Here is a 12251-nt window from a genome sequence, read left to right as displayed (position 1 = left end):
ATTCAAGTTTGGCCAACTTCACTGAGCCACACAGAAAAAGTTGAAGGAGATTAAGGCAATCATGGTCCTAGCAAGAGCAATTTCTGGTCCTCGCTCATATTGACAGCTCTGTTTGAAAAGAATCAGTAGATGAAAATATTGACACTGTAAATTTATTAGTGTTCCAAGTGGCTTGGTTTATGTGTTTTGGTATAATTTCACTCTTAAATTCACAAAGTGGGGCTGCAGAGATGGTTTAGCAGTTAACCATGCTGGCTGCTCTTCTAAAGAATCTGTTCAATTCCTGCTACCCACAAAGCAGCTCACAACTGTAGCCCCAGTTCCAGAGGATCTGACATCCTCTTCTGGCTTCTTGTGGGCACTGTACACACATGGTATACAAATATACACATAAGTAAAACACCTATACACAAAAAATAAAAATAAAATCTTGCCAGGCAATGGTAGCACATGCCTTTAATCCCAGCACTTGAAGGCAGAGACAGGCAGATCTAAATGAGTTCAAGGCCAGCCTGATCAACAAAGCAAGTACCAGGACAGCCAAGAATGCTACACAGAGAAACACTGTCTTGAAAAAACAAAAAACAAACCAAAAAAGACTGGAAAAAATTAACAGTTTTCCTCAATTAAGTGGAAAAAGAAATAAAACAAAACCCATAAAACTAAAATTTAGTGGCAAATAATCTTATTTGTCATTTTAAAAATGTTTAAGGCAGAATAAATATGCCGTAAGTGTATAACAAATTTTCTTTTTCCTCAATTGTACTTGAAGTAAAGGAATTGGATTCAATCTATAAAGTAGCTTTTCCAGTACATTCAACTGAAAATGGCCATGCACAGATACTGCCATCTCCTGGTAACAAAAGGTAAACTAAAAAGATGCCTCAAATTTGCAACCCTAATATTTGCCTCCAGTTGTATGCAAGAAAAGAGAAATAAGACTAAAAGGTTTAATAAATAATTTTAGCCTTTTTTGGTTAATATTCTGACTTCTCATCAAATATGTGATCAGGCCTCTTCATACATGAAAGAAATTTTGTATTTATATAATGTTTCACTAGCATGCCTTTTTTAGTTTCAAAATAACCTTGGGAGGTTGTAGGAAGGACATCATTAGTTTCATTCTGACACAGAAACTAAACTGAAATGAGGGACTATTTGATTTGCTCAAGATAACACAAACAGGTAGCTTCAGAATTTCAAGTTTGCTTATTCTTCTTGCAGGATTTCCTGCCCACCTCCCACCCCCATACTGAGAACATACTGGGAAGGGAAGAAAGAAATGAAAGAGAACCACCAAAAACTCAAATGGTTCTATGTCACACTACCTGGTTCTGGTCTGCAGGACAGGAATGACTTTGCCCAGTCTTCTCTCAGCTTTCACCTCCCCAGGGTCCTTGTCAGGGGCATGCTGATTTGTTGTTGTTGGTTTCCAGGGCAGAAGGGAGGAAAACAATAGGAAAGATAATTACCAGTTATAAGCAATTTATAATTTCAGCTGTATCAGATAGCTGAAAACATCATTATGAGAATATAATTTTTTTAGTTGTTTTGTTTTTCAAGACAGGGTTTCTCTGTGTAGCTCTGGCTGAACTACAATTCGCTCTTGTAGACCAGGCTGGCCTCGAACTCACAGAGATGCGCCTACCTCTGCCTCCCAAGTGCTGGGATTAAAGGTGAGCTCTACCACCACCCAGCAAAATTCTTTCCTTTTTTTTTTGGTACTAGGGATTGACGCTAGCACATGCTAGTCAATACTCTACTGGGGAATTAAGTACAAAGGAACTCTTTCTGAGTGAAAATAATTTCATGTCTACTGTGTTGATAAAAATGTACTTACTCTGTTTGATGAACTGGACACAACTGGATTTCTCACTTCACACCCTGATTTATGTGATCCACTATTTTTCCAGGATGATCCCCTGTTAGGTACCTCTGAATGGTTGGAGATCTGAGAGAACACAGGAGTAGGTTTCTTACTTTCAGGTATATTTTTATCAGAGGCAGTTTGTTCGATGTTATTGTTTGAAGGAGAAGAAAGCAAGGGCCCATCCCAAGCAGAGTTACTGGGACTGACCCCTTCAGGCTCAGTGCAACGTTTACTCTCATTAGGATGAAGGTCATCTTCTCTCGTCTGTTCCCCAAGGGAGGCAGGTTTTTCCGTATCTTTGGAGGAATCGATCTTGTTCTTATCAAGCACAGGATCACAAACTGTTGGATTAAACGGTGCAACAACAGTTACTTTTATAAGATTCTTTTCAAGTACAAAGTGTCTGTTCAATGATTTACTAGGAGTTGGTCCATGACCAATTGATGTACTTAATTGAGGTAGTTTGAAGAAGCCAGGGGTCACAGCTGCTGGTCCCAAGCTGTGCAAAGGATTTTCTTGAGGAGTACCAGGTAGGGCCTGACACTTTCTGTCTCTACACTCATCATGCCCACCGTCATCCTTCAATAGCATCTCAATCTCTTCCTCTGTGAAACTGAAATGGCCATCGTCTTCTTCTCCATCGGAGAACTCCAACAAGGAGTCATCCAAGTCATCTTCACCGAAGGGACCCCAAGGACATGAGGCACTTGCTTCAGGCAAAAAAGAGGAGCCAGAAGACTGTTCAGAGGGCAATAGTGAGCACGTCATATCTGAAAAAATACAAGAAGGTTTTGCTAAACAACAACAAGAAGCAACTTAAACTAACTCCAACCTACTAAATATACAGAGGAAGCATCCTAGTATCTCAAATCCTGTGCTTGCATTGTGGTTTTTAACTTGAGAAATAATTAAGATATTATCCTTACCAGCATTATGGAAATAAAAAGTTTGAATAAGATACTTTTTTTCTGATTATGACAAAATTAAGATGAATGATAATCAAGGTTAGTGAGGCTGCAGAGACAAGCACTCACTACTAGTAAGAGCATAAATTAATATAATATTTTGCAAAGAGTAACTCGGCAATACCATCTAATCTAGCAATCTCACTTCTGGAAATTTATCATGTAAAACTACCTACTACAAACATACATAAAAACACATACGGATAGTCAAAGCAGTATTATTCAAAGTAGTCAAATATTAGAGGCAATCTAAATGTCTACCTCTAAGAGAAATGTTTAATAAAAATCATTCATGTCAAATACATTCAACTATTTAAAAGCACATTAAAGTAGCTTTATATGTACTACCATGGGATGACTATAATATACAAGCAATTTAAATGTTTTTAAAAATGTTCAGATACCAAGTTTACACTTTTAAAAAAGAAAACACATATTACTTTCCTATTTTAGTGGCTAAACCTGGAGCCTCACACATGTAATTCAAGACCTCTACACTGAATTACATCCTAGACTATTTTTCACTTTTTCATTTTAGAAAGGGTACTACTAAGATGCTCAAACTGGACCTAACTTGCTCTGTAGCAAAACCAAACTTTGAATTTGCAATCCTCCTGCCTCGGCCTCCATAGAAGCTGGGATTCCAGGCCTGTGATCCAACTGAAACATACTATTTTTTTTAAATTAAAAAAAAAAAAAATCAGGAGGAAAGGGGGGGAGATAGATAAATGTTGCTGGGTATAGCGGTACATGCCTTTAATCCCAGCACTTAGGAGGTAAAAGCAGAGGAATGTTACAGGATAGACAGAGCTATACAGTGAGACCCTGCTTCAAAAAACAAAAATTAAAATGTCTTCCATACTGTGTGGAGCTGCTGGAGCAATCTCTGCCTCTGCCACGAGACCAAATGGAAAAAGGTTTCAACTCCTGCCGCTGTTCCTTTCAGGAGACTTGTCAAAGTGATTGACTCCCACCTTCCTGCAGGCACAAAGAAAATTAAAGGATCTTCTCATCACTTTCAACTCTGCTAATTACAAAGTCAACTGCATTATGCTTCAAGGTGTTCCATCTATTAATTTTGATCTTGATTTTTTTAAAAATACCAGCAAGTTGGATTATTTTCAGTAAAGAACACCAAAGAGAAATCTTTAGAAGAAAAAATTATGCAACTAAGAACTGGTTTAGTTCCTCCCAACAACTGTCACTTTCTTAAGATTACTGTCTGCTTTAGTGGGGTAAATGAGAACTGGGAGTCCTCAACCCTAAGACCTGGCACCAACAAGCCCGATCCATTTGTTGGAAGCCATTTGGTTTCTTTCCTTGTAAAACAGAAAAGCGTTGGAGAAAGAAGACTAGGACACGTCAAAAATTCTACCAAATTCTAAAAATTATAACTATACCAAAAACCAATCATCCCCTTTCCCATTTTTTTTTTTGTTTTTGATTTTCGAGACAGGGTTTCTCCGTAGCTTTTGGTTCCTGTGCTGGAACTAGCTCTTGTAGACCAGGCTGGCCTCGAACTCACAGAGATCCGCCTGCCTCTGCCTCCTGAGTGCTGGAATTAAAGGCGTGTGCCACCAAAGCCCATTTTTACTTCATAGCAGTAGTAGAGGAGGATGGCCTTGAACTGATCCTCCTCCCTCCACCTCCCAAGTGCTAGAATTAAAGAAATTACCTCTACACTGATTTCCTTTACAGCTTTTTTGTTTTGTTTTTCAAGACAGGGTTTCTCTGTAGCTTTGGTTCCTGTCCTGGAACTAGCTCTAGTAGACCAGGCTGGCCTCAAACTCAGAGATCCTCCTGCCTCTGCCTCCCGAGTGCTGGCGTCCGCTACCACCGCCCTTTTTAAACTGTAAAGTTTCCTTCATTTTACTACTCTCCATATCCTTGACTTTCAGCTTTAATTCATATATTCTTTCAGTAATAATTTTCAGAGCTACACAGTATGTCTCCATGATTTTTTTTTATTTATTTATTATACAATATTCTGTCTGTGTGTATGCCTGAAGGCCAGAAGAGGGCGCCAGACCTCTTTACAGATGGTTATGAGCCACCATGTGGTTGCTGGGAATTGAACTCAGGACCTTTGGAAGAGCAGGCAATGCTCTTAACCACTGAGCCATCTCTCCAGCCCTCTCCATGATTTTTTTAAAGATTTATTTATTACATATACAATGTTCTGCCTGCATGCCAAAAGATGGCACCAGATCTCATTAAAGATGGTTGCGACCATGTGGTCACTGGGAATTGAATTCAGGACCTCTGGAAGAGCAGTCAGTGCTCTTAACTTTTGAGCCATCTTTCCAGCCCATCTCTATGATTTTTTTTTTAAAAAAATATAATTCCCAAATTCCCAGAACATATAAGTCTTAAGGTTTTTGGTTGTTGTTGTTGTTTGTTTGTTTGTTTTTTGAAACAAGAGTTTCTCAGAACAGCCCTGGCTGTTCTAGAACTTGATGTGCTAACCAGGCTGTCTTCAGACTCAGAGATCCACCAGGTTCTAACTCCCAAGTACTGGGATTAAAAGGTGTGCACCATCATGCCTGACAACATATAATAATGTTAGCAAGGAAACACCAAAAATTAAGTTCTAATATGAGATAATATAAAATGGTATACTCGGGAGGCAGAGGCAGGCAGATCTCTGTGAGTTTGAGACCAGCCTGGTCTACAGAGCTAGTTCCAGGACAGGCTCCAAAGCCACAGAGAAACCCTGTCTTGAAAAACCAAAAAAATAAATAAATAAATAAAAATAAAATAAAATAAAATGGTATAGACAATAAAGCACTAAAGAAAAAAAGAGGAGAAAATACAGCATTTTATAATTAGAAGGGATCTAGTTAACTCAGAGTGCTGGACCATGCATGGTGGTGCATGCCTTTAATCCCAGCACTAAGGAGAAATGGGCAAACTCTGAGTTCTAAGTCAGCCTGGTCTTCATACAGATTCAGCCAAAGCTATAGAATCTCAAAACATCCTGCATCTAAATAAATAAATAAAAGTAAAATAAAATAAATAGTGTGATTAGGGCAAAAAGTAAAAGTGTATTTTTGGTCTAGTGACTAAGTTATTTTCTAGATTGAAATCATCTTTTTTGACAGCAGTAACAGTGCTTACTTTTAGAAAGCTGAAAGTACTGTTAAATTTAAGAAACCTTGTGCCTCGGGTGGTGGTGGTTCATACCATTAATCCCAACACTCAGGAGGCAGAGACAGGTAGATCTGAGTTTGAGGCCAGTGTGGACTACCAAGTGAGTTCCAGGACAGCCATGGCTGTTACACAAAGAAATTCTGTCTCAAAAATCCAAAAAGAAAGGAAAGAGAAAAAGAAAACTTGTCCCAGTTGTGGTAGTGCACACTATAATCCTCCTACTTGGAAACCAGAATGGGCTACAGCAAGGATCATCACTACCACCACCCCAAAAACCAACAATTTCAGATTATTAAACAGAAATATCAAGGCACTGAGCTCAGGCAACTTTCTTGCTTTTTCAAGAAAGGGTTTCTTTGTGTAACCCTAGCTGTTCTAAAACCAGGCTGGCCTTTAATTCAGAGATCCACCTCCCAAGGGCTGTGTGCACCATTACCACCCATTTTACAACTACATTTCTTAGAAACCCTTCCTGGGCCACTGCCCCCTCATCCCAATCACTCAAAAAATATAGTTCAAGCACTTGTGTGGCCAAATGCACTGTTCAGTAAGTTTTCATAGTGAAAGCTGGGAGAAATAAAGTAACTTAAGTTCACTAGAAAATAATGCCAGGACAAGAATCCAAACCAAAGACTAATTCCAAAGGCAATCTTTTCCTAACTCCTGAGACAGACTTGCTTCCAGGGTCAGTTAGCAAATGGAAAAATTAGAATTCAAACATTCGCTTCTAAATTTCGTATGCTTGCTAATAAACTATGGATATGTAGATATTGAAGGCAAATTTTTATTACTTGGAAAAATAATTTAGGATACCTTAAAATGCATCCGAAGCTGCTCTTGACCTCACAGATGTTAGCCATCATCCAAAGACACAAAACTGGCTCTTTTGAGCTTCTTTCATAATGTCCCAAATGGCAAAAGTATCCAAAACAACATCATAAACATACAGAAAGACAGAAATAAATTTTAGCTCACACAAATCATTTTCTTTGTAAATTTCCTGAGTTTCACAAATTCTTTTTATTATAATTTAAAACAAGTAAGTAGTTGTTTGGTGGTGCGTGCCTTTAATCCCAGCAGGTGGATCTCTGTGAGTTCAAGGCCAGCTTGGTCTGCAGAGCTAGTTCCAGGACAGGCTCCAAAGCTACAGAAAAACCCTGTCTCGAAAAACAAAAAAAGACAAAATAACAACAAAACCTTGTAACATAATGAACCTTCACAGTCACCACTCAGCCACCTGAACTACAACCTAACTGCCAATCTCTAACTCCATTCATTTCTTCCCTTTACTGGATTATTCTGAAACAAAGCTCAGGCACTACATCATTAGTTCATCAGCTAAAAGCACTGGCTGCTCTTCTAAAGGACCTGGGTACCATTCCCAGCACCCACATGGAGGCTCACAACTGTCTGTAACTCTGGTTTCAAGGGATCCCACAACCTCTTCTGATCTCTGCAGATACCAGACATACATACAGGCAAAACATCTATACACACAAAAAAAAATAAATAAAAATTTTAAACTCCTAAACTCCTGTTCAAATTCATATTTTTCAAGCTCAAGGAAAAGCAAACACACCAGCATCTAAATAAGGCCTACAAAAATGCAACAGACTAATGTCTTCTAAAGATTCCCCACCTTTTCCCCACTGCAATTATCTATTAAAGGAAGTTTCTATGGACACATATACACATCACGAAATTATAAAAAACACCAAATTCAGGATAGCAAGAATCAGTAGTGGCAAGGAAATAAGAATGGCAGGAGACATAAAATCAGTCTTGTTATTTTTTTTTGTTTTGTTTTTTGAGACAAGGTCTCAAATAGCCCAGGCTATCCTGAAACTTGCCAAGGATGTGGCCAAGGATGATCTAAATTTCCTGATTCTCCTTCCTTTCGTTGCCTCCATAGAACTATGGGAACCATACCAAGTTTTTTGTTTGTTTTTTTAATCAGTAACAAGAAACTCAACAAACATGGAAATGAAAGATAAACCTGGACAGTAAGTATAATTATTATGCCACCTTGCTTAATTTTTTATATATTTGAAATATGTAATAAACATTATTTTTAGGGTAGGGGATGGCTGGACAGCTCAGTGAGTAAAGGTACTTGCCCCATAGGACTGGTGATCTGAATCCAATCTCTAGTGCCCAGGTAATGACAGACAGAAAGAACTGAATAGGTTTTTGGACCTCAACTCCCACACCATGCACAGAAACTCACACACCACACACTACATAAATTAATAAAAAAAAAAATGGAGCCAAGTGGTGGTAGCTCATGCCTTTAATCCTAGCACTTAGAAGGTAGAGGCAAGCAGATCTCTGAGTTCTGAGTTCAAGGCCAGCCTGGTCTACAGCAAGCTCCAAGACAGTCAGATATATAGAGAAACACTGTATTGAAAAATAAAAAACAAGGGCGATGGTGGCACACGCCTTTAATCCCAGCACTCGGGAGGCAGAGGCAGGTGGATCTCTGTGAGTTTGAGACCAGCCCTGGTCTACAGAGCTAGTTCCAGGACAGGCTCCAAAGCCACAGAGAAACCCTGTCTCGAAAAACCAAAAAAAAAAAAAAAAAAAAAAAAAAAAAAGAAAAAGAAAAAAAAAAGAGAGAGAGAGAAAAATAAAAAACAAAACAAAACAAAAAAATTTGGTTTTGGCCTTTTTGAGACAGGGTCTCACTGTGTATCAGTGGTTGGCTTGGTACTCACTATGTAGACAAGGCTAGTCTTAAAATTCTATATGGGTATGGTAGAATACACCTTTAGTCCCATTACTCAAGAGGCAGAAACAGGTGGATCTTTGTGAGTTCAATGCCAGCCTGGTCTACACTGTTAGTTCTGGGCCAACCAGGGCAGCAGAGACCCTGTCTCAGAAAAACAAAGCACAACACCAAAAACTATAAAGCCAGTGTGAAAAATACATCAAATACACCCCAAGTCTCAATTATTTCTCCCTATAAAATAGGAAACTTCACAGCACATCAGTTTCACAAGGTTACTAACAAGAATTAAGACTCAGCACACTACAGATACAATTAAGTGGTGGCTACCGTTATTATCTCAACCTGCAACCTACAGCTCACATCAAGAAGCTTAAGCAAAAGGGGTGGTAGGAAAAAAAGCTAAACTGGTAAGAAACTTCCCCTAGACCCATTTTAGAAATTATTCAGCATAATAATACTGAGTGAAAAATTTAGCCATTGTCACTAAACCAAACTGGATGGATAACTGAAACATCAGATAAATTCTCCAAATTAATGGCCCATGAAATATCTTGCATTAGAGGAACTGGGCTAAATTCCAAAGACCTCATTCATTTGAACTCTCTGAACTTCAATATAAATGAGCCCACTCATCTGTATTCCTAGCATTTAGGAGGGTGAGTTCAGGGCTACCTGAGGCTCCATTTCCAATTTCAAACCAGTATGGGCTACACATGTGAAAGGAGGGAGGGGATGGGGGTTTTTGAGATAAAGTCAATTTGAACTTTCAAGGGAGGAAAACCTTCAATAAAACTGAAGCTATAGCAAGGCATGGTGGCACACGCCTTTAACCTCTGTATCTGGGAGATAGTGGCAGGTGGATTTCTGAATTCCACCCCAGCCTCATCTATGCAAGAGAGCTCCAGGCTAGCCAGTACATAATAAGGCCCTGTCTCAAAATATTAAGGATAAACAACCGGAAGCTCTTAAGCTCCACAATCACTTCTCTCCCATCACCCGCACTTGGCACTTGCCTGGTAAATCCTTTAAATATGGCGGATTCTTTATTTTTAAGGGGAGAATATTTTCTTAGTCCCAAATTCTCTTAATTCTGCTCCCCATCTCTGCGTGACCCTATTCTGTCCTTCCACGTCTCTCACCTGTCCACCCCCTTCTCCACACGTTAGTGTACCGCCCCCTCTCTGTTCTCTAACCTCCTGGTTGCAACCTCAGAAACTGCTTCCCTATCTATTTTTATCTTACCTCAAAAAACCTACTGCCTTCGAGCACAAAGCCTCATTGTATTTAGGACAGTAAGACTCCCATGCCAGGTGTACACTACACATCCTCTTTCAAGACTCTTAAAACCAAAACCATTACCAAACTGGCTCTGAGACGCAGGGTCAAAAGCAAGGATCATTTCGCGGAGGGGACTTCTCGCGGGCCTTTGAGTTCCAATCTCTCCAAAGCACAACACACGCGAAGCACACAGCACACACAAAAAAAAGCCTTATCACTGAAATGAAGCCAACTGTACAAACTAAAACAAAGTGAACTGGAATTATCAGAAAGGATTTTGCAACTCCCTCCGTGGAACGGCAAACGCTGTAAAACGCAAAGACAACCCGTTTGGAAATCTCTGCTTTGGGTAACAATTTCCAAGACTCCGGTGCCAAGAGTCCCACACCGGCCCCAGGCAGCGGGATTCTTCTACCCTGAAGCAACAGGTCTCTTTTATGAGAATGGTCTATTTAAAAGCTTGGGGCCCCGAACAAGCACGAAAAGAACAAAAATGAGGGCAGCCAGGGAACTAGGTCCTCTCTTGGTGGCCTTCTTCCGGGCTCATCCTGAGATGTCTGGGGGCGTTCCCTAAGGCCCTGGATGGAAACGAGCGAGGGTGGCCCAGGGATGCCTTCGCTAAGCTCCCGCCTGGCCTCCCCTGGAGGAGCAGCACCGCCACCGCGCCCAGGGCCTTTGCACTTCCCTCCTCCCACTCGGGAGAGCGAGTACTAGCCTCCCTGCGGGTAACGGGAGAAGCGCGGCTTTTTCCCGCGCCCCTCCCCCCCGGGGGAGACACAGGTCCCCGCCGGCATGGGCGGTGCACCCAACCTCCGGGGCACCGGCGTCGACAGCCACACCTCAGCAGGCTGCGGCCCGCGGCGGCCGGGAGTGGGTCGTCCTCCTCCCGCCCCGACGCGCCGCGGGAAGCCCGCCATCCTCGCTCTCCCTAGCAACACCCACCGCGGCGCGAGCACTGGGGCGAGCTAGACCCCTTCCTTCCCCCACGGGCAGGGCCGGCGACCTCGTTCGCGGCCCGAGGACCTGACAGCTCTTTCCCTCCTCGGGATGAGGGGCGTCACTCGCCCACGGAGGCGGAGGTGGGGGGCAGGGACAACCTCCCCGCCCGCCATCACCTCAGGAGCGAGAGCCAGCCCTTCCCTCAGCGAGGCGAGGACCTCCCTACTCCTCGCGGGGGGAGACGATGTTCGCGGCCCCGTGGAGAAGCAACAGGCGACCCCGACCTGCCGCCCAGACGACGAAAAGCCGCCCCTCCCGCTCTTCACCTCCGGAAGCCGGGCCAAAGCCTGGGCGAGCGGCTGCACCTCACTCCGCCCCCTGCGCCATTTTATCGCCCCCTTCTCGACCTCCCCCACCCCGAGGCAGCGAGGCCACCACCAAGGGGAGGGCAACCAAACAGTGATTGGCAGGAAACCGCCCCGCCCCCGAGAGGGTTGCGTCCCGGGCAGCCTTCCCAACCCCGCCTTCCGCACCGCCTACCCGGCCCGATGGCTCCGCCTCTTCCTGTTTCATCGAGCCGTTCGACTCTCTGCTGCTCCTGACTCCGGGCTACTCCTGGGCGGAAGTGCATCTAGGCCTAGCAAGCGGAGCTACGAGCTCAGCTGATGCAACCTGAAGGGACTAGCGTGACAGTTCCCGGCACGCGGCGGCGGCGGCGGGCGAGGAAAGGGCGCGGGTGCCAGCTGAGCGCGGGAAGCGGAGAAAGCGGAGCCATGGGGGATGCTCCTAGCCTTGAAGAGAAGCTACACCTTATTACCCGGAACCTGCAGGTTGGGCCTTGGGATTGGAATGCGCCGTTGGGTACTGGGGACTCCAGTCCAGTGATCCCGAGCCCAGCCCCGGGTCCTAAGTCTCCGCGCCTGGGCGGCTTTAAGGTCCTCTGCTAGTTAATCAGTCAGTCAGTCAAGCAACCATTCCCAGGATGCAAAAGAAACCACCACAACGGGCTCGCCTTTGTGTGCACTTATCTTGTGCTGTAGCCATCCTGGGGCTAGGAACCACATTCCATCATCCTATTATATGCCGGGCGCAGTGCTAGGCTCTAGGGAGTCAGGGCCGTGTCCTCTCAGAGCTCTTGTGGAAAGAACTAGAAGTTTAAAACGACTCATAACTCCAAACACTAAAGATAAAGCAAGTCGTGAAAGTTCCTGTGGCTGGAATTCTGAAAAGAAATGGGGCCGGGTGGGCTGAAAGGATAGCTCAGAGGTTCAAAACTCTTGCTTTTACCGAACCCCGATTCCGTTCCCAGCACCCATGTCAG

At 43.0% G+C, this 12251-nt stretch overlaps 2 protein-coding genes across 9 annotated transcripts in view; one reads left to right on the top strand and one right to left on the bottom strand.

Annotated features, from left to right (window-relative positions):
- Positions 1 to 11329, bottom strand: part of S100pbp (S100P binding protein) — a 38055-nt gene extending 26726 nt beyond the window's left edge. For 2 of the 8 annotated variants that reach the window (XR_009058018.1, XM_057785375.1), the window contains exons 1-4: positions 11257 to 11329; positions 3698 to 3813; positions 1841 to 2640; positions 1329 to 1411 (exon numbers count right to left, since the gene is read on the bottom strand). Coding sequence is in view for 7 of the 8 variants with exons in the window: in XM_057785375.1 (XP_057641358.1) it covers positions 1329 to 1411; positions 1841 to 2638 (881 nt within the window). In the remaining variant the exon portion in view is untranslated. Of the gene's footprint in view, positions 1 to 1328; positions 1412 to 1840; positions 2641 to 3183; positions 3235 to 3697; positions 3814 to 6798; positions 6907 to 11106; positions 11221 to 11256 lie in introns of those variants that run through there. The other 6 variants (XM_057785381.1, XM_057785380.1, XM_057785379.1 and 3 more) reach the window with 6 other exon arrangements.
- A 226-nt stretch (positions 11330 to 11555) lies between these two features.
- The window catches only part of Yars1 (tyrosyl-tRNA synthetase 1), a 28476-nt gene continuing 27780 nt past the window's right edge, over positions 11556 to 12251 (top strand). The window contains exon 1 of the mRNA XM_057784367.1: positions 11556 to 11760. Coding sequence (XP_057640350.1) covers positions 11596 to 11760 — 165 coding nt within the window. The 5' untranslated portion in view covers positions 11556 to 11595. The remainder of the gene's footprint in view (positions 11761 to 12251) is intronic.

Source organism: Chionomys nivalis, chromosome 11 (genome assembly GCF_950005125.1).
Source record: "Chionomys nivalis chromosome 11, mChiNiv1.1, whole genome shotgun sequence".
Lineage (NCBI taxonomy): Eukaryota > Metazoa > Chordata > Mammalia > Rodentia > Cricetidae > Chionomys > Chionomys nivalis.
This window is presented reverse-complemented; position numbering and strand designations above follow the sequence as displayed.